The sequence below is a fragment of the Cricetulus griseus genome, chromosome 2, assembly GCF_003668045.3.
Source record: "Cricetulus griseus strain 17A/GY chromosome 2, alternate assembly CriGri-PICRH-1.0, whole genome shotgun sequence".
In the NCBI taxonomy this organism is placed as follows: domain Eukaryota; kingdom Metazoa; phylum Chordata; class Mammalia; order Rodentia; family Cricetidae; genus Cricetulus; species Cricetulus griseus.
In genome coordinates, this window is record NC_048595.1 from 165,902,387 (window position 1) to 165,930,286 (window position 27,900).

The window sequence follows — 27,900 nt, forward strand, 5'->3', positions numbered from 1 at the left end:
GGAAATGAGAAAGGCACTCTGGAACATTCTACACATTAAATGTTTTTAAAGAAGTGTGTGGCTACTGAGCTGGGGCCATGGCTTAGTTGGTACAAGTCAGTGCAAGGGCCTAAATATGGCCCCAGAACCCACAATTAAAAATAAAATAAAAGAGTCAGAGACACCCACACACCCACCACTCCCACTGTTGAGAGTCCCACAAGAACACCATGCTACATAACCATAACATATATACAAAGGACCTAGCTCAGACCCAAACAGGGTCCATGTTTGCCACTTCAGTCTCTGTGAGCCCTTATGAGCCCTACTTAGTTGATTCTGTGGGCCTTGTTCTCATGGTATCCTCAACCCCTGTGGCTCTTGGAACCCTTTTCCTCTGACTGGGTTGCCTCATCCAGCCTTGATATGAGAGTTTGTACCTAGTCTTTTTTTTTTGGGGGGGGGGTTCAAGACAGGGTTTCTCTGTGGCTTTTGGAGGCTGTCCTGGAACTAGCTCTTGTAGACCAGGCTGGTCTCGAACTCACAGAGATCCACCTGCCTCTGCCTCCCGAGTGCTGGGATTAAAGGCGTGCGCCACTGACACCCGGCTTTACCCAGTCTTATTGTAACTTGTTAAACCATGTTTGTTTGATATCCTTGAGAAAACTGCCCCCCCCCCATCAAGGAAAACAGGAGTAGTGGATCTTTGGAAGAGAGGAGGTTGGGGACAGACTGGGAGGAATGGATAGAGGGGAAACTGTGGTGGAGATATAACATATGAGTGATCTAATATTTGAGAGAAGACTTGAAAAATAAAAAGCTGGGTTCACTGGAGTAGAGTTATAATCCAGTGCTCAGTGGAAGAGTCAGATCCTGGGGGGCTCACTAGCCATCAAGCCTAGCCTAATCTGCAAGTCCCAGGCAGTTAAAGGACCCTGATTCAATGGAAAGATAGATGATGCCTGAGGTACAATATCTGACATTGTTTTCTGACCTCCACAATCATGTGAATATATGTGCATACGCACACACAATTTAGAAAAGGAAGCATATACCTGTCAACAAATTTGTTTGTATAGGGAAGAAATGAGATCCGTGGAAGTAATGTAGAATTTTACTTTGGGTGCAGAGTACACTTCCAGAGTAATCCCCCGCCCCCTCAGTTGCTCTCTGACATCCTCTTTTCTGTAGCAGTCACATGAGAAGAGTCAAAGAGGTACCCAATGAGACAGCAGCAGGAACAGGATGCCCGGAGCTGGTCACTCACATGGAGCCATTTCCTCTGCCTCTCTGGACTTAGAGGATTTTATTAGCATAGAGGAACAGCAGAACCTCAGGATGATAATGGCTCTGCAAGAAATTAGAAAAGGTACGTGTGAGGGAGGTTGACACACAGGACACCGGGAGAAGGGGCACGAGTGGATGCAGCCAATGACTAGAACTGATGGAATGATAATACTGTGTATCATCTTTCAGGAATCTTGCTGTTTACATTGCCCTATGGATCCATTGCAATTGCAATACTAGCCTGAGCTATTTCAGGTAGTAGGAGGAGGTAACTTCCTGTTGCACTGCCTCACTTTCCGTGTTAAGTGCCTGAAGGTAAGGGACTCCCAGGAGAATACTCTCCTGCCCTGGCTCACTCACCAGCTGCCGGGAAAGCCTGGGGTTCCTCTGATCTTCTTCACTTTGGAAACACTGCTCCCTCCTGGGTTTCAGATACGGAACACAGGCTCGAACAGTCATTTTGCAAGCCTGAGGGAAAATAACATTGCCTTCCATTTGTCCAAACTACTAGGGAATTCTAGAATCCCAGGCAGGAAAGGTGCATCTCACCCAGTCCCGTCATCCTTTGGGGACCTGGCCTTACCTATCTAGCTAGCACCAGCAGATTTTGGATTGGGCAGAGACAGGTCAAAGAAGAAGAAGTTGGGGAGGCTGTACCCTGGAGGCCCCTTTGCCCAGCTTTATTTACATAGATACCCTATAGGTCATTCTAACGGGCAGGAACTCCAGAGCTTGGCTTCTCCACTTAGCAGAGCTGCCACCACCCCCTCTAGGGACAGCAGAGATTTCACAAAGTGAGCTAAGATTGGCTGTCTCACCTTGGCAACCTGAGGGCTTTTGTCCTGTAAATGGGTCAGGAGAGAATCCTGTGTCTGGTTAACCTGGTGGGTGAAAAATTTCTTCCATTTCCGCCCAGCAAACGCAGCCAATTGCCCAAATAGAACAAAGGCCGAGTACCGCACATTGTCATTCTCCTGTGGGTTTCCATCAATAAAAACAAACAAAAAGAAACAAAGCCGGATCACTATATCGGATTTCCATCAGCGCAGATCACAACTATCATTCTGAGCTGCACATTAAAAGTAGACATCACCAGTGCTGATAGGCATGCTGGTTTTTCTTTCAATCTGGGAGTGGCTTCCATGCTATCATCTAAAAATTTCCTACTTTCATTTCTCAATTTTTTATCTCCTTTCCCTTTCCCTCCCTTTTCCATGTCCCCTTCTTCTCTCCCCCTCTCTCTCCCTCCTCCTCATCTCCTTCTTCTCTTCCTCTCCCCCTCTTCTTCCCTCCCATCATTTTAACCTTATCTCCTCTCCCTACTGAGTTTCTTCTGCTGACCAAGAAGATCTTGTTTCTTCCCCCAACACCCTCACACTCTCCCTGACTCTACTCTTATCTGTTAGCGCTTCCTTGGGAGCCCATCAGCCTCTCTCTCCACATAAACTGTTTGCTCCACACATCTGAGGCAAGTAGATCAAGGCTCAGAGAATAGCAGGATTTGTTCATGGTCATAATACAAGATAGGCAGCCAACGTAGGCAGCCCAGTCTCCTGACTTTGGTACACAGATTTTTCTTTTGTCTTGTTTTGGTTTGGTTTGGTTTTGGTTTTTCAAGACAAGGGTTCTCTGTATAACAGTCCTAGTTGTCCTGGAAGTCACACTGTAGACTAGGCTGGCCTGAAACTCACGGAGATCCATCTGTCTCTGCCTCCCTTAGTGCAAGGATTAAAGTCATGCACCACCACCACCCTGCTGGTACAGATTTTTATATCAACACTTCAAGGTCCTGTCCAGGCTCCAGAGAAACCAGAGACAACAGGGTGTGAGCTGCTTCTAAGAGAAAGAAGCATCTAGACGTGGTCACAAAGACTGAGATAGCACTGATCATTTTGTGAACTATTCAAAAATAGATTTTAGCATAAGTGACTCATGTATATTGCCTTGGGGTGGAATTCTGTTTATTGTTCAGACCAGTGTGTAAGTAGGTTTAAATAAAATTTAGTGAGAACTTGCTGCAAGTCAACCCTCCCCTGAGACCTATGTACAGGAACGTATAAGCCAGATTCCTGTCTCCCAAAAGTGTGACAATCATCTAGTGGGGGGGGGGTACACATCTTGACAAACATGGCATGAAGCAGGCCGTGTTTAAAGTGTAACTCTCACATAGGTTCTGCCAATAGGTAGTGCTGAGTGAGGATTTCTTTTTCTACGTGGCTAAGAATTCTCCTAAAAAGAAATTACATGCATTACAAGGTAGGTTTTAAAAGTAGCTGAATAAAAATCAACTGAAGTTCAGTCGGCACCAGAAGGATTTAAGGATATGTCCTCAAGATTTGTGCTGACATCCTAGGGTGGTAATGTAGACATCTTCCTACCTCCTTCTCAGACAAGATAGGTTTGCATTCAACAGCAAACATCTAGGAAAGGGTAGTGATTCATGCCTGCAATAACATCACTCAGGACCTGAGGCAGGAAGACTGCCATGAGATCAAGGCCAGCCTGGGCTATATATCCACTGGGTTCCAGGCCAGCATGGGCCATCTCCACTGAAATATTAACATCTGTCCATGTGGAGGGAGGATGAGCACTAACAAGCACGTGCCAGCAGCCCTGATCGAAGTCCTGAGCTCTGTAAGCTCAGTGTCTCTCCTTTTCTTTGTGTGGCTTCAGGGGGGGAATTGGGTGGGAGGGATGGGTGGAAGTTGCTCTGGGTTATGATAAATAAAGGTCTGAGGTATGTCTGACAGGTGCTGTCTTTGATAGAGAGACAGTGGCAGGCTGATTGACACCTGCAAGTCAGTTATGGACTACATGTTGCACCCAAGCACTGCTTGGTAGGTGCATTTTATCTTGTGGCTAACAGGGCAGGGCTACAGGCCACTTTCCAGATGCATGCTGGCTCTGTGAACTGTAGGCGGGTCCTCATCTTTCTGGGCCTCCATTTCCTCATTTTATAATAAAGATCATTGTAGCACCCACCAAAGATGTTGTTGTAAGGACTGCATAAGTGTCCATGGCAATTCCCTGACAGTGTGAATGACACACAGGAAGGATTCACTAAATGCTAACTTGTTACATAGAAGGGCGTACTGAGCACAGGCTGGCATCATCGCCATCACTGTTGTCATCACTAGTGTGCATATACTCTTGCCTATTGACATGAAAACTCCTCAAGAGGAGTTATAGGTTGCTATGTATCTCTTATGTTCTCCATAACTCCCACCCATAACTCCTCTCAATAAAATTCATAAATTAGTGAGTGATGCAGACCTTGTTCCTAAGAAACCACACTACCCAGGATTCTCATTTCTTTTTGTCTTTGTTTTTTGAGATAGAGTCTCTTTATGCAGTCCTAGCTGTTCTGGAACTCACTCTGTAGACCAGACAAACCTCAAACTCACAGAGATCAGCCTGCGTCTGCCTCTGCCTCTGCCTCTGCCTCTCTGCCTCTGCCTCTGCCTCTGCCTCTGCCTCTGCTGCTCTGCTCTGCCTCTGCCTCTGCCTCTGCCTCTGCCTCTGCCTCTGCCTCTGCCTCTGCCTCTGCCAGGGTTAAAGGCGTGTGCCACCACCACATGACTCAGGATTCTCCTTTGTAACCCAGGATGATTTCACAGCCCAAGGTTTTATGCTTACTCTTCTCACTTACATCATCCAGTAAAGTCCTGGTCTGAAGGGTGATGTCTATGAAGAAGGAGCCCAGGCCTTGGCCCTGGATCTTGCCCAGCATGATGGTCAGGGTCTTCACACTCTCGTGGATCACTTCAGAACTCACGGGATCATACAGTCCATGCACCAGGAGGTCAAGGAAAACTTTTTTGTACCTTCTCACCTGCTATTGGGAAAGCATTAGCATCACACATACATATACCAAACACACGCACACACACACATGTGCACGCACACACACACACAAATGCACACACTCACAAACACATTCTAACACACTGACACACAAGCACACACACACACTACATACACACAAACATTCTAACACACTCACATACCACACACACTCACAAACACATTCTAACACTGACACATACTCACACATACACACGCACTCACATACCACACACATACACATTCTAACACACTGACACACACACACACCACATACACACTCACAAACACATTCTAACACACTGACACATACACACATACACACACACCCATATACCACACATACACTCACATACACATTCTAACACACTGACACAACTCTCTCTTTCTCTCTCTCTCTCTCTCTCTCTCTCTCTCTCTCTCACACACACACACACACACACACACACACACACACACACACAGTGATACATATACTTAAAGTTGAAAAGCAACTCCAGCCCTAATCTTCTAGTAGCCTCAAGTTGGGGTTGAGAGGCCCTGACTTTCTTTTCCTTCTTTAAATTACTATTTTTAGTTAATGTAAAAAAATAACAGGTTTCATATGGCTTTTTAACATCTGTATTATTGTAGTTCACTCATGTTCATCCCCCACTACCCTTCCCATCCTCCCTTCCCCCACCCCTCTTGCTGTTCCCCTTCCTCCTCACAAGTAGTTCTCTCTCTATTCACATCATCTACATATAGAACATGTAATAAAATATATAATATATATATATAATATACACGCACTTTCTTCTAACTTTGCCACCAACTCTTATCCAAACACAAATGTCTCTTGTAACCCAGCCCAAGAGCCTTCCTAGGTCTTAGGAGGACAGAACAGAAAGGACAAACAGGAATGAGGCCTCCGGGTGATGGAGTGGGGGAGGACTTCAAGAGCACAGGATTAACAAGGGTATCCCAGAACATAAAATGGTGTCAATGTGGACACGTGCTAAGGATGGGGTCTGAAAGTGTCTCTCACTAAACAAACAAAAATGATGAGGAAATCATTTAAACTCTCCAGGAGAGTGATATGAGCCAGTAGCTCCGTTTCTCAAGGTTGACAGAGCTGAAGCATGATGCCATGCCCCACCCCTTTAAGGACCTCAAGTGAGTCACACCCTTATATAATCTGTTCTTCTCCCATGTAAAAAGAACTGGTGGCTTGCTTGTAGCCTGATGTGACAAAAGTAACCAGATGTCTCTCCTGGTTGCTAAGCTACATTATATAAGACTCTCATAGAGCAGACAGGAGTGAGAGATACCTTGAAGAGACAGAATATCATGTTTTGAGAGTGAGGAGCCTGGGTACCAGGGGTGGCCCCCAGCAGACAGCCAGCAAGGGAAGACAAACCTCAGTCCTACCACCGAAAGAGCCAGTTCTGCAAAAAGCCACTCTTAGAAAAGTGCCCTGAGCTTTCGAAAGACATACAACAGTGGTTTGCAGCCTTGCGAGAACCTGAGCTCTATACCCAGGCCCCTGAACACAGATACCAGTGTTTGTTGCTAGGTCTCTGTGACTTGTTACAATGTTAGCCATCCATTGGCACCAGCTCCAGCAGGGGGGACTCCTTGCCCCGGGAGCTTAGAGTCTTGGGAAGGCTGTCTCAACTCCACCTCTCCCTACCTTGTCAGGGGCTTCACGGGCCAAGGTGCCCAGGCCTCTCATTGCCAGATGGCGCTTTTCAGCATTGGGATCCCGGGCTCTTTCTGCCAAGATGAAAACCACATTCTTCAAAGGCTCCCGCTTCTGCAACCTCAGTTTCCAAGAGACCTGAGTGGTGGTTCAAAGGTGTGTTAATTCAGAGGCTGGGAAGATGGCTCAGTTGGTAAAGTACTTGCTTGACAAATATGAAGATCTGAGCACCCCCATAAAATTCTGGGTGCAACAGTGCATGCCTAGAATCTCGGCACTGGGAAGGCAGACAAAGAAAGAACTCTGAAGTTCACTGGCTAGGCAGCCTAGCCAAATCAGTGAGCCAAATCCAGTGAGAGTGGAGTGCAATAAAACAAAAAAATCTGACTCTGGCATCTGGCATCTCACACACACATACACACACACACACACACACACACACACACAGAGAGAGAGAGAGAGAGAGAGAGAGAGAGAGAGAGAGAGAGAGAGAGAGAGAATGACAATCAATTCAAAAGGGCTCAACTCCAAACATTTCTCTCTAAAGAAAATGTTATTTTGCCTGTTCAAATTTCTCTTTCTTTCTAAACTAAGATAACTAAACATCTCTCTCTCTCTCTCTCTCTCTCTCTCTCTCTCTCTCTCTCTCTGTGTGTGTGTGTGTGTGTGTGTGAGAGAGAGAGAGAGAGAGAGAAAGAGAGAGAGAGAGAGAGAGAGAGAGAGAGAGAGAGAGAGAGAATGGGGATTAAAGCAGGGCTTTGCATGAACTAAGCCCTCACCTCACCACTAAGCTACACCCCAACCTTTAAAGACAATTTACTTTTGTCGACAAATACATTTGTCTACAGGATGGAGGGTGCTGGTGGAGAAAATAATACAGGGCTGGTGTTGAGGTGGGCTTGGGAGTTTTAGAAAGAGACACACAATGGTGAATTGTATGACGGAGGCTAAGAGGAAAGGGAAAGGGGGTTGTCTGTGAGACACAGGTTCCTTTTACAGTGTATGTTATGCTGTTATTTCTCCTCTCTGGAAAGTCCCCTGACCCTCTTCCTCCTCCAGCCCTTCCTCTTCCTTCTACTGTACTTGTAGCTAAATAAAATGAACAGCATGTTTGTATGGTACCTGCTCTATCCAATTCCTCTCTTCCAATTCTGTCGTGATACTTTTGCAATCAGGCTGATGTCCCTGCATGTCCATCCAACTGTACAATGAATCATGAGAGACTTTTCTCAGTAGTCACCATCCTCAACCCCTCACCAGGATGTGACTCAGTTGGCAACATCTCGACAAATACCAGTCACACATCTATAAACCTTTCAGGACATTTGAAGGTTGTCCCAACTTCTGAATTCATGTATCTGGGCAAAGAAAGGAGGAAGAAGTGGTAGAAGAAGGAGGAGGAGGCAAAAATAACACAATGGGGGAAACACTGACACTTCTATGCAAAATCCTATACTTCTAAAACTAAATACTGAGTAACTGCAAGATAAGATGTAGAAAAGGTAGAAGATAGATCAAGATATAGGCCACCTTTCTCATGATCAGATGAACTGCCTCCCTAGTGAGCAGATGAGCTCCAATAAAAAGAAGGCACTAGTGTTCTTCAGGACACAGAACATGGCAGCCCAATCAGACCTCAGACAATGTAAGAACCCAACAAGGGACCAGGGAAATGATGGTTAAGACACTTGCCATGCCAGCATAAAGACCTGAGATTGAGCCCCATATAAATCCAGGCACAATAGCACTTGTCTATAATTCTAGTTTTCCTTGACAAGATGGGAGGTGGGGAACCTCCAGGTGCATGAGATGGCTGCTATATGGTAAAAAAGAAGAAAGCCCTTGTCTCAAAAGATGTAGAAGGTGAGGACAGACATCCAAGATTGCTCTTTGACATGTGCATCATGTTGGGAGAACACCTGCATTCACACTGGAATGGACAGAGACAGAGACAGAGAGACAGAGACAGAGACAATCAAAGACAAAAGCTAGCCCCATCCTTAGGAAGCAGGAATGGATGCAGGTCCAGATCAGGCTGTGTGCTCAGCACTGTGGACGAGACATTGTAACTTTCCAGCGTCATTGCTATTTCTGAGTATTTATTGCAGTTCACTTTTTAAATTTTTGAATTAGCAGCAAGCTGAATCCTTCTCATCTTTTCATAAGCATCCTCTATTCTTGTCATTATATGGCTTCCAGAAGGAGCCCAGGCAAAGCAGCTGTAACCACAGAGCAAGGGGGTACACATCTTACACAGTGGTGACCAGGAAGAGACATGTTTGCTGACCTTGGAAAAGATAGATTGCACCGATGTCCTTTTCTTCTTGGGCTGGGAAGTGGGGATGGGAGGGGGTTGGCTCAGGACTCTCTGTGTTTGTTCCATGAAACTAAAAGAAAGGGAAAAATGAACAGAATCACCATATGAGCCACAAACACGCATTTGAAGTGTCTGTGTAAATCAGCCTTGCTGTGTGGAGTGTGCCCTGTTGTGGAAAAATACAAAGACAGTGGAAGACTTCACCTTGGTGACCAGCTAGCTTTCAAGAAAGATCCCCCTTCAGGCTCCTGTGTGTGTGGGTCATTCCTCTGGTCCCCACTCCTCCATCCTATAGGCTCATTGTATCACAATTATTGAAGAAATAAAATTTAGATATTTGACCCCCCACCCACAGGAACCTCAAGAAGTAAAGTAAGGAGTAGTTGAAATTTTGTGTTTCTTAAAGATCCCCCAAATTAGAAGCCCTTGAGTAGGGAGCCTCACCTGAGGAGTGTTCCTGATTGTCTTGATGGGTGTGGGAAGGCCCTCTCTGATTACAGATGACACCTTCTGGTAGCAATCCAGATTAAGGGAGATGTCAAAAAAGAAGATAGTCTGGCTTTTTGTGCTCCTGGCCTTCCTGTTTAGGAAGGAGTTCATTTGCACTGTTATTGCTGCTTCTGATTCTTACAGGGACAGCAGGGACAGCATTCCCAGGCTTCTGTCCTAGACTAGGGACCAGCGGCACCAGATGGAGACTTCAGAGACACCCTGCCGTAGACTGAGTGATTGTCATTTGTAGTCCCCCCTCCTCCATGAGAGACAGCAATTGTGGGACTACTCTGACTGTTGAAGCCTTCAGCCTCAAGGACAGAGCAAGCACCAGGTTCTCAGCTTATGTACACTTAGGACTTGGTTCAGGCTTCTCTAAGTTGAGCCCTGTGGCTGCGGGAGAAAAGCTTCTCCTCCAGGGTACACATAGAAACCTGTAGGTTGTGTATGGACATCTGGAGCAGGTCAATTTTGTTACTCAGCTCACTTTGTTTTCTTTTATAAATTTCTCTAAAGATGCTAAAATAACCAGCATTGCTATCTTCCTTATTTTTCCAGAAATGTTCAAAAGTTTCATACACAGAGTCACCATATTCCACACACCACACAAAAGGTGAATTGGAATCATCAAACGTAGTTGATAAGGTATTTAATTCATGCACACCATGAACTTTCATAAGATATTTAATTCATGCACACCATGAACTTTCAGTGCTCCCCATACTGTCTGAGAAGTCTTTAGTGACATAGGCTCCATCCAGCCAGAGTCAGTTGCACAGATTCTCTAGGCCCACTAGAGAATTCACTGACTACCAGTGAGCCCACCAGTAGAGTTCAGCTTTACAATTCATTTTCTCCAGCCCCATCCCCGATATCAATATTTGTTTTAGTCAGGGCTTGCCAAGGGAAAAAGGATGTGTGCACACCACACACACACACACACACACACACACACACACACACACACACAGTGATGGTGGTGGTGGTAGTTTGAATAAGAATGGCCCCATGGCTCATATATTTTGGATGTTTGGTTCCCAGTTGGTGGAACTGTTTGGGAAGTATTAGGTGTGTCCTTGGAGGAGGTGTGTCACTAGGGGGCAGGCTTTGAGTTTTTAAAAGCTCATGCCATCCCAGTGTGCCTCTCTCTTCCCTATGGTTGTTGTCTCAAAACATAAACTCCCAGCTACTTCCCCATTGCCATGCCTGCCTGTTGCCATGTTCCTTGCCCTGATGATTGTGAGTCTGACCCTCTGCAGCCCTAGGCACCAAATAAATGTTTTCTTTTATAAGATGCCTTGGTCATGGTGTGTGTGTGTGTGTGTGTGTGTGTGTGTGTGTGTGTGTGTGTGTGTGTATTTAGAGAGAAGTTATTAAAGTCAGCTTTAAAATAGTAACAGCTAAATAACATCTATGGTGCATGCCTTTAATCTCAGCACTTGGGAGGCAGAGGCAGGCAGATCTCTATGAGTTTGAGACCAGTCTGGTCTACAAAGTGAGTCCCAGGACAGGCTCCAAAGCTACAGAGAAACTCTGTCTCAAAAAACCAAAATACATACATACATACATACATACATACATACATACATACCAGCCAAGAAACTGAGAACCCAGTAATTACTCAGTCCTTGGGGCTGGGTCATCCCATAATAGTTGTCTCTCACTAGGGCAGGGGTGGGGGCAGAGTGGACAACAGGTAGTTCCTCAATCTGCAAGGTCCCGTGCCTCAGTAGCCCCAATCTGGCACGGGAAGCCTAGAAAGTTCCTGGAGAGCTGATGGTCTCTGTTCTATGATGACTGCTTGGAGACACTTGTTCTGCTATCCGTGAAGAAATCAGCAGCAACAACAGGGCAAATCAGCTCGGGAAGGCTCCATTAGCAAGAGATGAAACTACTTCTTTCTGACAAACCCTTTGGGTGTGGCTGCTTCCAGAAAACAAACTACACCAGGCTCGTGTGACAATCATCAAGTACAGGTTGGAACTCAGTGAGTCTTGACAGGAGCTCCAGATAACCGTGTTAAAGAATGGATGGTGGTTTTCGCTCACAGTGTCAGTACTTTCCATCCTGGTAGACTGGCTCCACTGCTTTGGACTGGGAGCAAAGCAGGATAGGATATCATGCAGGGGAGTACATGGTAGAACAGGCTGTTTACTTCACAGTAGCCAGAAAACAAAGGGAAAAGGGCTGGGGATACGATGTGGTAACCATGGGCATAACTCTGGTGATCTCCTCCCTTCAGTTAGGCCTGACCTTCCTAGTTTCCATTACCTATCTGTTGATGAATGCATTGATCTTAATCCATGGATGGGCTCACTTCCCCAAAGCCCCACCTCTGAGCATTGTTGTCTTTGAGGACCAGGTTTTGAACACACGAGCCTTGCAATGGCATTTCACATCCAGTCCACTGTATACATGAACTCCATGGGTGAGGGACTGAGTTTTAGAAGTGGGGGTGTCAGTTAAAGGGCACAGTAATAGCTACTGAGAGAAAACTGTGGGTGGGAACTGCTGGCAGAGGCCTCCTGCGGCACAGGTGAGCTGGGAGACAGAAACATACAGCATGGGTTGCAATAGGATTCAACATGTTTGGAATGACTATTAAAAGAATGTAGAAGTGGCCAAAGACAAGCAAGGGTAAAGGGCCAAAAGGCCACTATAGAGGACTCTGGCTTTGCTTTTTAGCATGTTTTACAGATAAGAGTACACAGTTAAATTCCTTAAGTTGAACTGAAATCCAGTAAGAGGTGGTTCACTGGCTTTAACAACACTGCTCCCCCCAAAAGCCCTGTACCCATTAAACAATCAATGCCCTACTCCAGCCCCTCTCACCCCAGCCCCTCACAACCATGAATCTGCTTTCCATCTCAATGGCTTTACCCACTTGATTTACATAGTATGAAATAATTTTGACCTTTTTAAAAAAGACCCATTCACATTGTAATATATATGAGCACTTCATTCCTTTCTTATGGTTAAATAACATTCCATTACATGGAGATACTACTATTTGTTTATCTATTCATCTCTTGATGGGCAATTGTTTTGTTTCCACTGGACTACCGCAAAAATGTTGCTATAAATATTTGTGTACAAATAATTGTTTGTGTATATACTTTCACCACTCTAGGGCATATGCCCGAAGTGGAATTATTAGATCGTAAGGTAATTTTATGTTTCTTTTGATGGAGTAGCAAACTCTTGAACATATCACCAAATTCAAGGACATAAACATTTACTGTCACAATCCAAGTGTTCAGTAGTTTTCATTCTTACATTTAGGTCATTGGATATGAAGTGCTCGTTTGTTTTTTGTTTGTTTTTGTTTTTTGTTTTTTGTTTTTTGGGGTTTTTTGAGATAAGGTTTCTTGGTGTAACCCTGGCTGACTTCAAACTTGCAGCAATCCTTTTGTCTCTGTCTCTGAGCGCTAGAATCACAGATATGCACCACCAGGCTCAGCTTCAGCCATGTGCTCTGAGCCACTGTCTGAATACGGTGTGTGGGACAATTCTTCTTTAGTGGCCCTTGACTTTGGAGTATTCTGCCAGCATTCTCCTGGTTCTAACAGGAGAAAAGGGCAGTAAATGTCTGCTGGTGGTTCTCACCTCTGGATGTGTCAGAATCACTGGCAGCATTTTTAAAACCTAGTGCCATGGCTGCCCCAGGTCAACGCTGTCATCACCTCTGGAGGTGGCCTCAGCATCAACCCTTTTTCTTCAGCATCTAACAGCCAATCACTGAACTAGAATGACTGGTGACCAGACACCTGCCTTGGTTTCTGGGGGCTGAGGAGTTTCCTGAAGTCAAGGGACCCAGAGCAAACTAGAACACATTCCCACCCAGCAGATCCCAGCACATTGGGCCAGCTGGTTGGGTTGAAAGGAGAAGTAGGCGGGGATTGTTTTTCCCTGTCATTTTGCTTTCAAGCATGCTTTCTTAGAAGGCAAAAGAAGCCATGAAAACATATCTTCTAGATATAGGTATGTGCCTGTCTTAGTTAGGGTTTCTATTGCTGTGAAGAGACACTGTGGTCATGGCAACTCTCATAAGGAAAACATTTAATTGGGGTGGCTCACTTACAGTTCCAGAGGTTCAGTCCATTATCACCATGGCAGGGAGCATGGCAGCATACAGGCTGGAGGAGCTGAGAGTCCTACATCTTGCAGGCAACAGGAAGTCAACTGAGACACTGGGTGGTATCCTGAGCATAGGAAACCTCAAAGCACACCTCCACAATGACACAATTCATTCAACAGGGACATACACCCTCAACAAAGCTACATCCCTGATTATAATCTCCCTATGAGATTATGAGGGCAATTGTATTCAAACTACCACAGTGCCCTGTTGCAGGATATTTGTTCATACTGACACATACAAGACTGCCAATAAAATGTACTTGAATCAAAGGGTGGAGTCAGTCACTGGCTGTCTGGAGTTAGCCAAAGAGGTTCTGGAGGACTGAGATATGGGGGCACAGAAAGTAGTTTGGAGGGGTTTAGAAAGGATATGTGGTCTTTTTCAATCTGTGGAGGTGTGGAGAGGCATGGTCAGCTGATTGTGCCTCCATTGCTCTTGGGATCTGTCAGGATTTTACCCCAATATCTGACTCCCGAGTTTTATTTAATAATAGAACAATATAAATAATCACTTCAGTGCCCAATGGCTGCTGACAAGGGAGAAGCCATTTCCTACAGAGACTCACTACTATTGGGTTGTCCAATAGTAAGTAAAGAAGAGAACATGGATTTTGGAGGGACAGTGGGGGACATAACACAAGAGGAGTTAAGGGGATAAAGAGGAATGGCAGTGATACAGATACAGTGCTAATTCATGAAGTTCTCAAAAAGTATTTAATGAATGAAAACACCTCTTCACTCCCTAGCCACTGGGCCCCATTTCTCCTTTAACTCTGGTCAACAGATCTCTCTGTGTCCCTATAATGGGAACTAAAGTCAAACATCAGAAAAATGGAGATGAGGAAATGACTCAGTCAGGAAAGTGCTTACTGCACAAGATGAGGAGCCAAGTCTGAATCCAGAGAAGTCACAGAAAAGCCAGGCATAGCCGAGTACCCTTGTAATTCTACCACTGGGGAGGCAGAGAAGAGGATACCTGGGGCTTGCTAGCCAAAGAGTTTAACCATATTGGTGAGTTACAGGTTCAGTGAAAAACCCTGTCTCAAAAAATAAGGTGGTGGGTTGGAGAGATGTCTCAAAGGTTAAGAGCACTGGCTGCTCTTCCAGAGGTCCTGAGTTCAATTCCCAGCAACCACATGGTAGTTCACAACCATCTGTAATGAGATCTGGTGCTCTCTTCTGGCCTGCAGGAATACATACAGACAGAACACTGTATACATAACAAATAAATAAACCTCTAAAAAAAATAAATAAGGTGGTGAGCAACTGAGGAAGACCCGATGTCAACTTCTGACCTCCACATGAAGGCACACACATGCATATATACACACATGCACAAGAAAACCACAGATAGACACACACACACACACACACACACACACACACACACACACACACACAGGATTTCGCATTGTCCAGTGGTTCTCACACTTGAGCATGTGTAGAAGTGCCTGGGAGTACATATTAAAACATGCACACTCCAGGCCTAGTCCTCTGAGTTTCTAATTTTGCACACTGGAACAGGCAGGTGGCCTTGCTAATCTGTATTTCTAGGAAACTCTCAGGTGGTACTGAGCTACCACTGGCCTGGGGGTCACACTTTAGAACCACCAAAGTGAGAGAAAGAAATTGCAGCATTGAAAGGCTGTCCCCTCCAGAATAAAAGGCTTACAAACTCATACTGAGGCAAACTAGAAAACAACAAAAAAAATGTGTGGTTGCTTCTGGGTTTCCTCCAGGCAACTTCATGTTTGACTAGAACCTGTTACTGCTACTGCTTGGGTAGGACGCTCTGCATCAGAGTCAACAGATACCTGGCCGTAACAGGATACTGATAACTGTAAAAAGCACTAATCTGATAGGCTGGGGCCTGCTCAGCAAGGAGGCCATGAGCAGTTGGCATCTGTGTCCCATGGCAAAACAAAGCATGAGTGGAGCTACTCTCCACTGGGCAAGAAAACAAGCTATCCCTTGTTTCTCATGTTCAACTTCTTTCTGCAAGAGCAACAGAGCCACAAGGATACTAGCCAGCCAAGGCAGTTTTCCCCAGCTTCAGAAACCAAGCAGCAAGCCCGGTCCTAATAGACAGGACTAGAATTCTAAGTCATGGAATGGTCCCAAGCAGGGCAAAGAGAAGGAAAAGCTGAACAGTTCCTCCTGGGAGATACAGCATCTACTGCACTCACAAAGAGGCATGTACTGGTTCCTTCTCTAGCTTTCCACTTGTTCTAGAAAACCCTCTCCAGTGTCCCTGCTTCCCCTCAGGAGACCCAAGCAATGATCTGTCAGCTGGCAGGCTACCTTCCAGAGGCCATCTTAATCTTGAATGCAAACTTGAAAATGTTTTCCACGCTGATAAAGGAGACTTCTACATCACCATCCCTAGGATTTATCAGACCCCAGGCCCACTTCAGAATTGCTGGACCAGAATCTCAGGGAACCAAGGGCCTGAGTGTCACACTTTTTGTACAAGCCTCTTGGTATTGCTAAACAAACACTAGAGTATGTGAATCTCTGAACTAGCAATTAATACCAAGACTGGCCCGCTCTATGGAACTGAGGCCATACCTCAGGAGAAACCCAGGAAGTCACAGAAAGGCTTGGGCCATGTTTTGAGACAGGAGAAAGTTGGTACTTGGAGCTAGTAAAGAATTGCCTCATATGTTTGTGGAACACATTGAAGTTCGTGGTTGCTATGGTTTGAACATGGTTTAGCCCTTCCAGACTCAGGCTCTGCCCTCACAAGTAAATCCATCCATGGTTGCTATTGGTGTGATTAAAGGACCAATGGTTTAGTGCTATCACAAAATGACTCTGTTGAAGAATCTAGCTTGGTTGACTGATCTCTCACCAGGGGATGTTTCTACAACACTTCAGGACTATCAGCAAGAAAACCATCCACTGATTGGGTCCTTTAACTTTAGACCAGAATTGAGAGTCCAAATCACTCTATTACTTATCACATCTCTGGTGCTTTGTTATTGGCAACAGAAATGAACTAAGATAACTATCAAGATAAAATTAAAATCAGTCCAGGACTTGACGGTATAGCCCAGTGAAAATGCATGATCTTCACATGCAGAGATCTTAGATTCTAGGATGCTTTCTTTTCCTCCCAGTACTGGAGACCAAGTGCAGTGGTTTGTACATGCTTGACAAGAACTCTACCACTGGCCTATAGCCCCAACCCTCTGTTTTTAAAAAAGCAAATCTCACGACATAGCTCAGGTTGACCTTCAATTAGCTAAGTAATACAAGCTAGCCTCAAACTTGAGATCCCCCTGCCTCAGTCTCCTTGGTGCTGGGATTAATAGTATGAGCTACTGTGTCCAGCTAGAATGCCATTATAAAATTTCCTTAAAAAGCAAAATAACATCTTTAATCCTAGCATTCAGGAGGCAGACTCAAGAGGACAGCAAGTTCAAGGCCAGCCTGGGCTATATGGTGAGCTCCAGAGTACCATCCCAGCCTACTGGAGAGATTCTGTCTCAAAACAAAATGAAATAAAAACAATTGAGAAGAAGAAGCAAGCAGGGTGTGGTGGTACACACTTACCCTCGAAGCTTTCAGACAGCAAAAACAGAAAGGTCACCAGTTCCAGAAAGGTCTAGGCTCTAGAACAATATCTTATCTCAAAAAAAAAAGGAAAAAAAAAGGCAAATAGTAAAACAAACTCATAGTTAAAGGCGTCTCACAGCCCCAGCACCAGCACACCGTCAATACCAGCAGCTTTCTTCCAAGAGCTGTGACCTTTACACCCCACCCAATCACAACCCAAGAGTCATCTCCACCTGTAACAACACAAGCTGTCTGAAAGGAACATGGTAAACAAACTACTGATGAATGTGGGACACAGAGTCCTGGTCACTTGGCTCTTCCCAGAGTCTCGAAACAGCGATTTCCTACTAGAGGTTGGCTTTAGCGTTGAGTGAGAGCTAGGCTAGGGAGCCGAGGAAGAGAAGACCTGGACACCTCGAGCTGAAGACAAGAGTGACTCACAATTGTTTTATCCATTTGCACACTGCTTAATTCACATCTACCTCTGAATGTGTATGCCATGCCCAGACTTAAAGGTTCCACTACCCCCAAGGCCATCAACAAGTCATGGTTCTGCCTAGTCCTACAGAAAAGCCATGGATCAGGGGTCCTGGAAGCCTTTCAAGCAGTATTCTAACACCTTTATGAACCTAAATCAGTGAGACTCACATATTAGCTTCATGGTGTACATACACCCTTCCATGTATTGAAACCACAAGGCATTTTATGAAGACCCAGTTTACACACAGTTGTATTTTTTTTCTCTCTCATCTGTAAAATGATGGGGGAAACAGCTAGATTTCAAACTACCCCTTGAACTCTGAACTCATTAGCTGTGATAATATGGATAGCTACTGATGGTAGATAAGGCACTTTTGTTTCCGAGGCATTAGATCAAGCACTTTAAGCGTGGGGCAGGAAGTACTTATCCACCTGTTTAACTGAAGGTTAACCATAATTCTCCGGGCCCCTCAGTGGTGACGTTACTCACTACTTTTGCTTCATGGTGGGAACAAGCGTCCCAAGAAGCAGTTCACAGCTGTAACCTGTCACTGCAACCATGGAACTAGTTAGTTTACTTGATTATTTATTGGTGTGCAAGGGATCAAACACCTGAAAGTGTCTGAGTGTACAAGCAGAGGAAGCTGTTCTCTGAAAGCAAAATTGGCTCTTCTAGGATGACTTCACGATGGGACGAGGTTAAAATATTGTTGTGTAATTAGGTGTGCAGACAGACAAAGTTTGAGGAAAATCATGCCTATCCGGGGTGACTTTTTGAATTGAAATGATGCTGTAGGTAACTTTGAAAATTTAAGTTCTTGCTAGAGTAAAACAAACCAAAGCTAAAAATGACATGACATCACATCTGTTGTTTGCATAAGAAAACAACTCAAAAAGCCAGCTAGTAGATTAATGTTCAAAGAAGGCCATGTCCTGAACTAGCAGGAAGTCTGGACTTCAGGTGACATACTGACAGTATTAGTTTTCCTGTGTCTCCAACTTCTTTATTAACTAAATCCAGCCCCACCAGCTCAAATAGAAGAATTTTTATCGTATTTCATTTAATTTTCATATTCTCTTGACAGGTTTCATTATACTCTTTTAAGAGAGAAAACAAAACCCTGGGGTTTAGGATAATATAAAATAACTCATACAAACTCAAACAGCAATGGAGTTCAAAATTCTGAAGCACTCATACAACAAGGACATCTGTTCAATGATGTTCATAGCAGCATTATTTGTAATAGCCAGAAACTGGAAGCAGCCTTGATGCCCCTCAACCGAAGAATGGATAGAGAAAATGTGGTACATTTACACAATGGAGTACTACTCAGCAGAAAAAAAACAATGGTATCTTGAAATTTGCAGGAAAATGGATGGAACTGGAAGAAATCATTCTGAGCAATTTAACCCAATCACAAAAAGACAAACATGATGTGTACTCACTCATATGTGGATTTTAGACATAGAGTAAGGGATTACCAGACTACAATCCACACTGCCAGAGAAAATAGTAAACAAGGAGGACCCTAAAAGAGACAATCTTTGTCCCTTAGAGAAGGGGAAAGGGTCACCATCCCCTGAGCAAATTGAGAGCATGGGAAGAGGGGGAAGGGAGCTATGAGAGTGAGAAGGGAAGAAAAGGAAGGATGCAGAGGTCATGAGGAAGCAGAAATTATAAGTCAGGTGTAGATTAGAAGAAAGGACATATGACAGGTAGAATTTAGTTGGGGGGTGGTAGAGGAGGAAGGGAGGGAGAAGGGAACTGGGATCGTCATGTAATTCAATCTTGTTTGTAATTCAAATATATATAAAAATAAAAATATGAATATATAGGAAAAATTCTGAAACACCCCCTCCACTTCTTTTTTCTAAAAAAAAAAATAGCTTTTAAACTTCCAAACTACCCTTGAATTTGCAATCCTTCTACCCCAGCTTCACCCAGGAACTGGGGTCAAAGCTGTACACCACCCCAGCAGGCTTACTGTCTGTGTGTAGTTACTGTTAGTATTCAGGCATCTGTACTGGCCTGCCCTTGGGGTTCTGCCAGGACACATTTCAGCTGCATCCACTAAGAACACAACCTGTGCATTCACTATATTCTCTATTAAAGGGGCCCCTGCCCACCTTCCTCTCTCTCCCTCTCCCTCTCCTTCCTTCTATCTCTGTCTGCACCCTCTCCTCCTCTCTTTTCTTTTCAGCTGCTCCTGTCCCCAGAGGCTAGTCTCCCGGCTTCCTCCCCCCTTTGCCCATTCACTTTCCCCCAATAAAACCCCCTCCACCCAAGCTCTGTCATATGATGTCTTTCTCCCCGTGCACTGCGTTTTTAAATTACAATAGTTACCGTCTGAACCTGAAAACTCCTAGACAGCTAACTCCCTGTGCACTGACCAACCGTGCAGACGCTTTAATCTGAAGCATCCATAGTTTCCCTTAGGCCTTCCTACACTAAAACTCTCCGATAAAATACAACGACCCATAACCCATCTCTTGACTGATTTTATAGTTTATTAATAGAAAAAATAATAAATGGCTCGCGGGTCTGTTATGGTCCACTTCCATCTTCCAAAGGAAACATTCCCAGACAGCAACATTCTTGGAATTCAATTCCCTCAAACGTCAGTAGCCAGAGCATATTCTAGCATGGATGTGGGAACCAGGACGCCTGCACTTTTGCTCTGTCAGGGTTGAGCCACCTGCAGTCACCTTACCTGGCTCCTGGAGTGGCTGTCACGTGAGGACTTGCTGTTGTGGGTTGGAGGCTGGTCTGGGACCCCTCAGGAGGCACTCTGTTCCCGCTGTTTTGGACTGGCCGCCAAATGTAGTGACTCGGAGAGATTTTCCCAGACTTGGTTTCTTTCCATACAATAATAAAAAAATAAAAGGAACCAGAAGGTGAAGAAGGATCGTCTGGGAATTTGGAGCCAGCAGAGAACAGGAAAGCCAAACCAATAGGAGAGGGAATCCGTGAGTACAAGGTGGGTAAGGCCCGGGGGAGAGGAGGGCAGGAAGAGGGGCGGAGGGAGAGGGGTGGAGGGGGGCAAAGGGGGATGGACAGGACACGGACCGGACTGCCCTCAAATGACACCCATAAAATGATCCCTCGCCGACCCAAGGTGCTGCGCCCTTTGCGCCTCCACATTGCCGCAGTATCTCCTACCTGCTGCTTGCTGTGTCTGCCCCTTATTAACTCCTCCTGTCCAGTCCCACCCACACTTTGTTCAGAAAGAATGGCAATTCCAAGGACTTTCACCCTCACCAAGAAACGCACCACCCGGAGTCATTTTCCCATGTTGCCAGTAGATGGTGCCATTCTTCCAGTCAAGGCTTCTAGGATTCTGGCCGCCGCTCCCCACATAATCCAGTCACAGCAGCGTTTAATCTAAGGAATGGATGCTGTCCCCATGCCAAGCAGCCTCGTTGTAACTGACTGTCATACTAACAATTTTAACTACTAATGCCAACTTTTGCTCAATAAATGCCATATATCCGGAAAGGAGCGATTCAAACACTCAACAACTTAAATCATTTATTAGTTAAAAAACTGAACAAGGAGGCTTCTACTACTACTGAAATCTTCTAGAGCCTCCCTCGGTGTCACCTTTCCTTCCCTGAACTCTGTCACCACGTGCATGAATATTTGCTGCAAATATTTACTGACTGGCTCTGTGTGGGATGAAGAGGACAAATGACCTTAAAGGGGCAGGGATAAGAGGAAAGCAGTCTTTTTTTTTTTTTCCAAAGATTTGAGAGCCTATTATACTAACAGGTAACATTCATGGATACTTCCTCATGCTAAGCTTTAATGTAAATATTACATTAATTATTCCATTTAATTCTGACACCAAACTAAGGAACCAATACTGCTTATTAACCTCATTTTCATATAGTTAGTGAGAGCTCCATCACAGGCAGCTAGGATGCTGCTTTGCAATGGACCAGTTTAGAAAATCCAATTAGGTGATGGGTGGATAAATATAAACCACATAAGTACATCAGAGGATGGGAAGGGAAATCGATGGTCTAGAGTAAAGAAAAATGAAGATAAAACAAAACCCTGTCAGGACTGGACTTTGAGGGTACCACAGATGACCTTTGAGATGCAATTTCAATAGGGCATGGATAGAAATAGCGCAGGGAGATATGAAAGGACATGCGAGTGGTACAGGAGGAGACCTCTGGGGAGCAGAGTGGTTCCTCCTGGCTTTGCCTGAACCTAGGAGGCAATCACAGGAATAAAGGCATGTCTACATGAAATGAGAATGACTGTGGATTTGCAAGTTCAGGTCTTCCAAATCAGCTTTAATCTTTTGGTGAAATTGGAAAGAGTAGGAATAGGCTTTGAAAGACATCATCCAGAGGGATTGGAGAGATGGGTCGGCGGTTAAGAGCACTGATTGCTCTTCCAGAGGTCCTGAGTTCAATTCCCAGCAACTAGATGATGGCTCACAACCATCTGTAATGAAATCTGGTGCCCTCTTCTGGCCTGCAGGGATACATGCAGACAGAACACTGTATACATAATAAATAAATAAATAAATAAATCTTAAAAAAAAAGACATCATCCAAATACAGAACATTGAGTGCTATAAACGACCCAAAACTGGACAGGACTATACCAGGCTGTAAACGACCCAAAACTGGACAGAACTAACCAGGCTGTAAACAACCCAAAACTGGACAGGACTATACAAGGCTGTAAAAGACCCAAAACTGGACAGGACTATACCAGGGACAGAGGGATCCAGTGAAAAGATTGCAGACCAGAAATGAAACTCACACCCCTGCATGGACACAGACACAGAGGAACAGTGCTTTTGCCTGTGATTAGCAAGCCTCCTGCCACTGAGCCATGCTTCCAGCCCTAGCTGGTACCCTATTAATAAGCCCTTCTTTCTAATGTTATCCTGTATCCAAATTTAAAGACATTTGACAGAGTATAATGTCCTTTCTCTTGCCAAATGGAAAACTAATCTGCACTGCTTCATTGTCTACTTAAAGTCACCAGGGAAATCGGGGCTAAAACTAGCAGTGATCCCTGGAAGCCCTGAGAATGCCAGCGGTGGTCTCACCCTGGCATCTGTACACAGTGGCCACAAGGGCAGGGGTGGGACTGGGACTCAGTGTTCCCAGCACAGTGTGTGCCAACTTGTAGAGACTCTATCAAGACACAATGTCCAAGAGAACCCAAGACTCTTCTCCCACAGCCTTACACCACTGCAAGATTCTGGGACTTAGAAAATTCTCTAATAATTTGTTTGTCACATATTGATATTTGGCTAATGTGCTGTCCTTAAAAAACTGCACACTATAATTATTTAACTTCATTATTCAATAGCTCTATTTTTATTCTCTGTTGACATCTTCATTTTGTCAGAGATATGCAGGGGCTGACACCATTAGAAAAATAAGCCACCAAAAGTGATTATTTCTCCCAAGTTACTGATGAAAAAGGCAAATCAAACCAGTAGACAGTTCACTTTCCATTTAGACCTATGAAACAGGGAGACAAATGACCTGTCAAAATGGCTTCTCCTTAGTTTGGCATTGTCAGGAGAGCTTTCTGCCTGAGTGTGCAGTGTCCAATCAGAAATGTGTCTAAAAGAAGGGACTCGAGTTTCCTGCCTCTTATCTTACTTCAGGAAATGCTAGGCCAAGCCTTGTCAAAGACTTTCACTCCTAAAGAGAGGGAAGGGCTGGGGTGGAACTCAGGGGCAAAGCTTAGCTTGGCTTCTCAGTTATTCATGCTTCATTCATCAAGTGTTTATCTGATCCTACTTTTTTTTTTCTAAGACAGGGTTTCTCTGTGTAGCTTTGGAGCCTGTCTTGGTACTCACTCTTTAGATCAGGCTGGCCTCGAACTCAGAGACCAGCCTGCCTCTGCCTCCAAGTGCTGGAATTAAAGGTGTGCACCACCACTGCCCAACTGACCTTATTTCTAATACCAAGTTGTTCAGCAGGTGAAACCAATACTCACCCTGCCACCCCAGAAACCTACCAAGAGAGGACTGATGGTGGGATATATGGTGTCCCCATCAATCACAAAGCAAAGAACCACAAAAGTTGCTGATTAAGACCATGAGAGGCAAGGGCAGTGGCTCAGAAAATATACTGTAAAGAAAGGCCATATGCATCTAGACTGACCAGAAAGATGGCACCATGGGAAAAAAGCAGGCCCAAGCTGGAGCCAGACAAATATCTAACCATGGTTAGTCTCCACACTCCCCTAGCCACTTGAAGCAAGCCAATGCCCTTGGGAGGGGCTTCTCGGACATGCCACTGTCACCTCCCACTGTCCTGTATACATGTGCTTTAGGAAGAAAGTCATGGCCATCATGGCCATTGCTTCCAACCTGGAGTAAAATGCAGGCCACAAAAAGATGTACCAGTTTCATCCTCAGCTTCAAGCACACTAACTCGGGAGTCTCTCAGGGCCCTGTCTCCTGCAGATAGAGTTCTGCAACTGAACTGGAAGCTGCTCTCTGCTGTGTCCTTGTCCCACTGCTGTCCCTCTGTTTTCCTGCCTTTATTGCTTGACGGTCACTGTTAATCCCTCCCAATCCTTCCACCCACATCTCCTTTGACCCAGAAAAACCCACACTGCCGTAATTACCAAGAAATGTAAACCTTCCTTTAAGGACATTGAGAACTGCCCAGGCCACTACTACTCATGCCTAGCAATCCACCAAAGACTTGTTGCTTTGCAGAAGCAGTGTGTCACTTGTCATCACAATACCCTGGGCAGGTGCACCAGGTCAGACAGCAGGGCTGGCACAGAACCCAGCACCCCGGGAGCCCAGAAGAGCACTAGATCACTGTTTAAAGATGCAGAGTGACACTGATCTCATGGGCTTACTATAGATCTCTCTCTCCTTTTCTCTCTCTCATCTTCTCCCTCTCTCTCCTCTTCTCTCTCTTCCTCTCCTCTCTCTTCTCTCTCATTCTCCCTCTCTCCTCTCTCTTCCTTTCCTCTTCTCTCTTTTCTCCCTCTCCCTCTCTCTCCTCTTCTCTCTCTCCCTCTCCTCTCTCTCCCTCCCCCACCTCTAGGGTCTTGCTATAAAGCACATACTGGCCTGGAATTCATCATGCCCAGCTACTAGAGAGTCTGGTCACTGAGCACATCCAGGTGAACAAAGCCTCCACTGTGTGTACCGTCCTCACAGGGCCTGTGGCCAGAGTCCCCTTATGTGTGGACTCTACTGCCTCGTTGAGAGGATCTTTGCTGAAAAGGGACAGACTGCTCCCGTGCTAGGAGAGGAGGTGGCGTGGAAGAGAAGGACATCCCAGAGAAACACGAGTCCCAGGAGTGAAGACAGTATATAATAAATGTAAATGATAGGTTTAAAAGGACAGTACTGGGGTTGTAGCTCATGTATACTTACCTGACAAGCAGGAGTCTCTATGTTCGATCCCCAGTACTAGCAGAGAGAGTAGAAGGAGAGAGAAGGAAGGGAGAGAGAGAAGGAGAGAAGAAGGGAGGAGTTCTAGTTTATGACTCTCACAGCATCCCCAGTATTCCTATTTCCCAGAAGTAATCGTGAACTTACATAGTCATTTTTTTAATCCTCTGGTTAAACCCCTACAGATCAACCGCTCGTGTTGTACCACAAATTGAACAGAACAGATGGAATCCAGAAACTGATCTGAGCAGCCTTACCTGAGCTATGCAATGAGGAGCCCTGGGCACCAGGCTTTTCCCTCTGTGCTCATCCTGACGAAGGGCGAATATAGCCAACTCTAGGAACACTGCTAGCCTTTAAGAGAATTCGTTATCCACAGTGAGCTGTACTCCATCCTTGAAGATGCAACATTGGGCAGATTAGAGAGATTCACAATGGGGCCTTTTGTGGACACTCTGCCCCTGCTAATCGCTGGAGATACAATACAGGACATGTGGCTGTGCACACTTGGAAAATTCCCATGGTGTGTTCTTGCTGCTTGAGCTGGGCGCAAGCTGCTCCTCTTTTCTGTGAATCAACAGAAAGACAGCGCAACAGAAAAGAGCCGGCCGCAGCAGAGTCCACGTGCCGCTTCCCCTCTGCCCTTAGCATCCCAAAGTGCTCTTACTAAGTGATTTTGACCTTCCAGCCTCGGGGTTGGGGTCATTCTCTGTCTGTGTGACAAGTAGGGAAGTAGAGACAGGGTGAATAGTGACATCCCCCAAAGATTCAAAGTTAGTTAATGGGGCTGGGATCTTGGGACCAGCATTCTCTCTTGCCTTGACCAGCTGGTCACTGCTAAGGGTGGAGTCTTTCTCATAGCATCCCCATCTGGCCTTCTCTGTCTTCTTGTTTCTCTGTTAAGTCTATTTTGAACAGTGCTTAGCATGTCCCCTTTGTTTTTAAAATTTAAAGTTACATTTTTACTTATTTCTTTCCTGGGGACACCTGTAGGGTCAGAAGACCTGGAGCCAAGTCCCTCCTTCACCAGGAATGGAATTTAAGTCATCAGACTTGGCAAGTGAACCACTTTTGCCCACTGAGCCACTTTTTCACATGTCTGGTTTTGGGTTTTTGGAGACAGGGTGTCAGGTCCCCAAGGCTGGCCTCAAACTCACTGTGTAGCAACTGAGAATGACTTCCTAGTCATCCTGCTTCTATGTCCCACACAGTAGGGTTACAACTCTGCAGCAACACATCTGGCTTTAGAATATTTTTTTTTTATCAGTACTGGGGATTGAGTCCAGCCCCATGACTGGACTGGCATTCTGGGTGAGCAATCTTCCTCCGAGCCACATCCCCAGCCCTCATGTCCTCCTTAGAAAAACCTTTCCCCCAGGACCGTCCTGTTCCTTTCAATGTCACATTTAAATGGTTGGACCAATAAAGTTCCACACAGGGGCACAAACATAGGTGTCATATGACAGGAGAGTGAGGTCAGACACCACTTGACCAAGAGAGCAATTAGCTGGTGTCCAGAGTGCTTTACAATGTGTGCCGTTGCCACTGCCATTCACCCTCGTACTGACACAGTGGACCCTTCCATAAGAGATGAAGATGCCAAAAGGACAGCATTACTTCTATGTACCCCATGACAGATACCTCATGAGCATGCCGTATTTAATCCCATAATGCCTCCTCCTGCCACAGCACGAAGATCTTTTCCCAGTATTGGTTACTTAAAATCTCCTGGGGAAAAAAAAAAAAGGAGACATAATCAACGCATGAGTGTTCACAAAACAACAGCATGGATCCTAAGTGCCCTGGGAAAAAGAGCAGCATCCTTTGTTGATTGATGGTGCACACACTCCTTCCAGGGATTCATTCTCAGTCACCTCCAGGAAGGACAAGGATAGCAGCAATGTGCAGATAAGTCACTGTCATTGTCTCCCCCACCCCCAACCACTGGGATTTAGAGCCTTAGCTGCTGGTTGTTACAGAAGTTTCTCTCTCTCTCTCTCTCTTTCTCTCTCTCTCTCTCTCTCTCTCTCTCTCTCTCTCTCTCATAAATATGGGGGGGGCAGTTGATTGTGACTTAAAACAACTTAAAAGTTAGATTTTAAGAATGAAGCACTAGGGCTGGAGAGATGGCTCAGAGGTTAAGAGACACTGACTGTTCTTCCAGAGGTCCTGAATTCAATTCCCAACAACCACATGGTGGCTCACAACTGCCTTGAATGAGATCCGGTGCCCTCTGCCTGCATGCAGGCAGAAGACTGCATATATAATAAATAAATAAAATCTTTTAAAATAAAAAAAGAGAATGAAGCACTAGCCTGGTCAGAATCGAGGACTACTGATGCAAGCTTTTAGCAGGGAAAGTGGGCAAGGGCTGTCAAACTCCACAGGTGAATGCCCTTTGACCAGAGGTTCTCACAGAGTTATCTACCCAAGGCCATGATGCATTGCACAAACTAGGAAAAGGAACTCCTTCCAGAAAGGATTTTATGTTCATCTGTCATAAAGTAATTGTAGTAAGTGCTTAAAGTTATAAAATCTATAGTGAAGGTGCCCACTGTGTGCAGGATGCTGCTTCTGCCTCTGTATGCACCAGCCCTGGTGGTTGATGACGAAGGATATTTATTAGAATAGCAAAACAAGGGCCCAGGCGCAGCACAGGAAGATTTGGTGGACTTTGCAGAGCCCCCATTGAGGGCCCCACCCTGCCTGGGGAGTGGAGGGTG

At 45.2% G+C, this 27,900-nt stretch overlaps 1 protein-coding gene across 6 annotated transcripts; it reads right to left on the bottom strand.

Moving 5' to 3' along the window:
* Positions 1-1,073: 1,073 nt before the first annotated feature.
* On the bottom strand, positions 1,074-21,038 carry Mro (maestro). 6 transcript variants are annotated; one of them, XM_027397882.2, is made up of 9 exons: positions 20,938-21,038; positions 20,489-20,633; positions 17,295-17,365; positions 9,078-9,177; positions 6,782-6,928; positions 4,916-5,101; positions 2,085-2,240; positions 1,627-1,734; positions 1,074-1,329 (listed from the first exon to the last, which is right to left on the bottom strand). In XM_027397882.2, the coding sequence occupies exons 4-9, from the start codon at positions 9,171-9,173 to the stop codon at positions 1,276-1,278; spliced, it is 747 nt and encodes a 248-aa protein (XP_027253683.1). In that variant the 5' UTR covers positions 9,174-9,177; positions 17,295-17,365; positions 20,489-20,633; positions 20,938-21,038; the 3' UTR covers positions 1,074-1,275. The 6 variants fall into 6 exon arrangements, with proteins under 6 accessions (XP_027253683.1, XP_027253681.1, XP_027253685.1 ...); XM_027397880.2 differs by having other exon boundaries at positions 17,295-17,370; XM_027397884.2 differs by lacking the exon at positions 17,295-17,365 and having other exon boundaries at positions 4,916-5,098.
* Positions 21,039-27,900: the final 6,862 nt, after the last annotated feature.

Excerpts from the sequence above, each read along its gene's own strand:
- Mro (XM_027397877.2), bottom strand. The coding sequence starts at position 9,173 with ATGGAACAAACACAGAGAGTCCTGAGCCAACCCCCTCCCATCCCCACT. Across the intron at positions 6,929-9,077 it reads TGCAATCTATCTTTTCCAAG|GTCTCTTGGAAACTGAGGTT; the intron begins GTCAGCAAACAT and ends ACCACCACTCAG. Across the intron at positions 1,735-2,084 it reads AAAGCCCTCAGGTTGCCAAG|GCTTGCAAAATGACTGTTCG; the intron begins GTGAGACAGCCA and ends ATTTTCCCTCAG.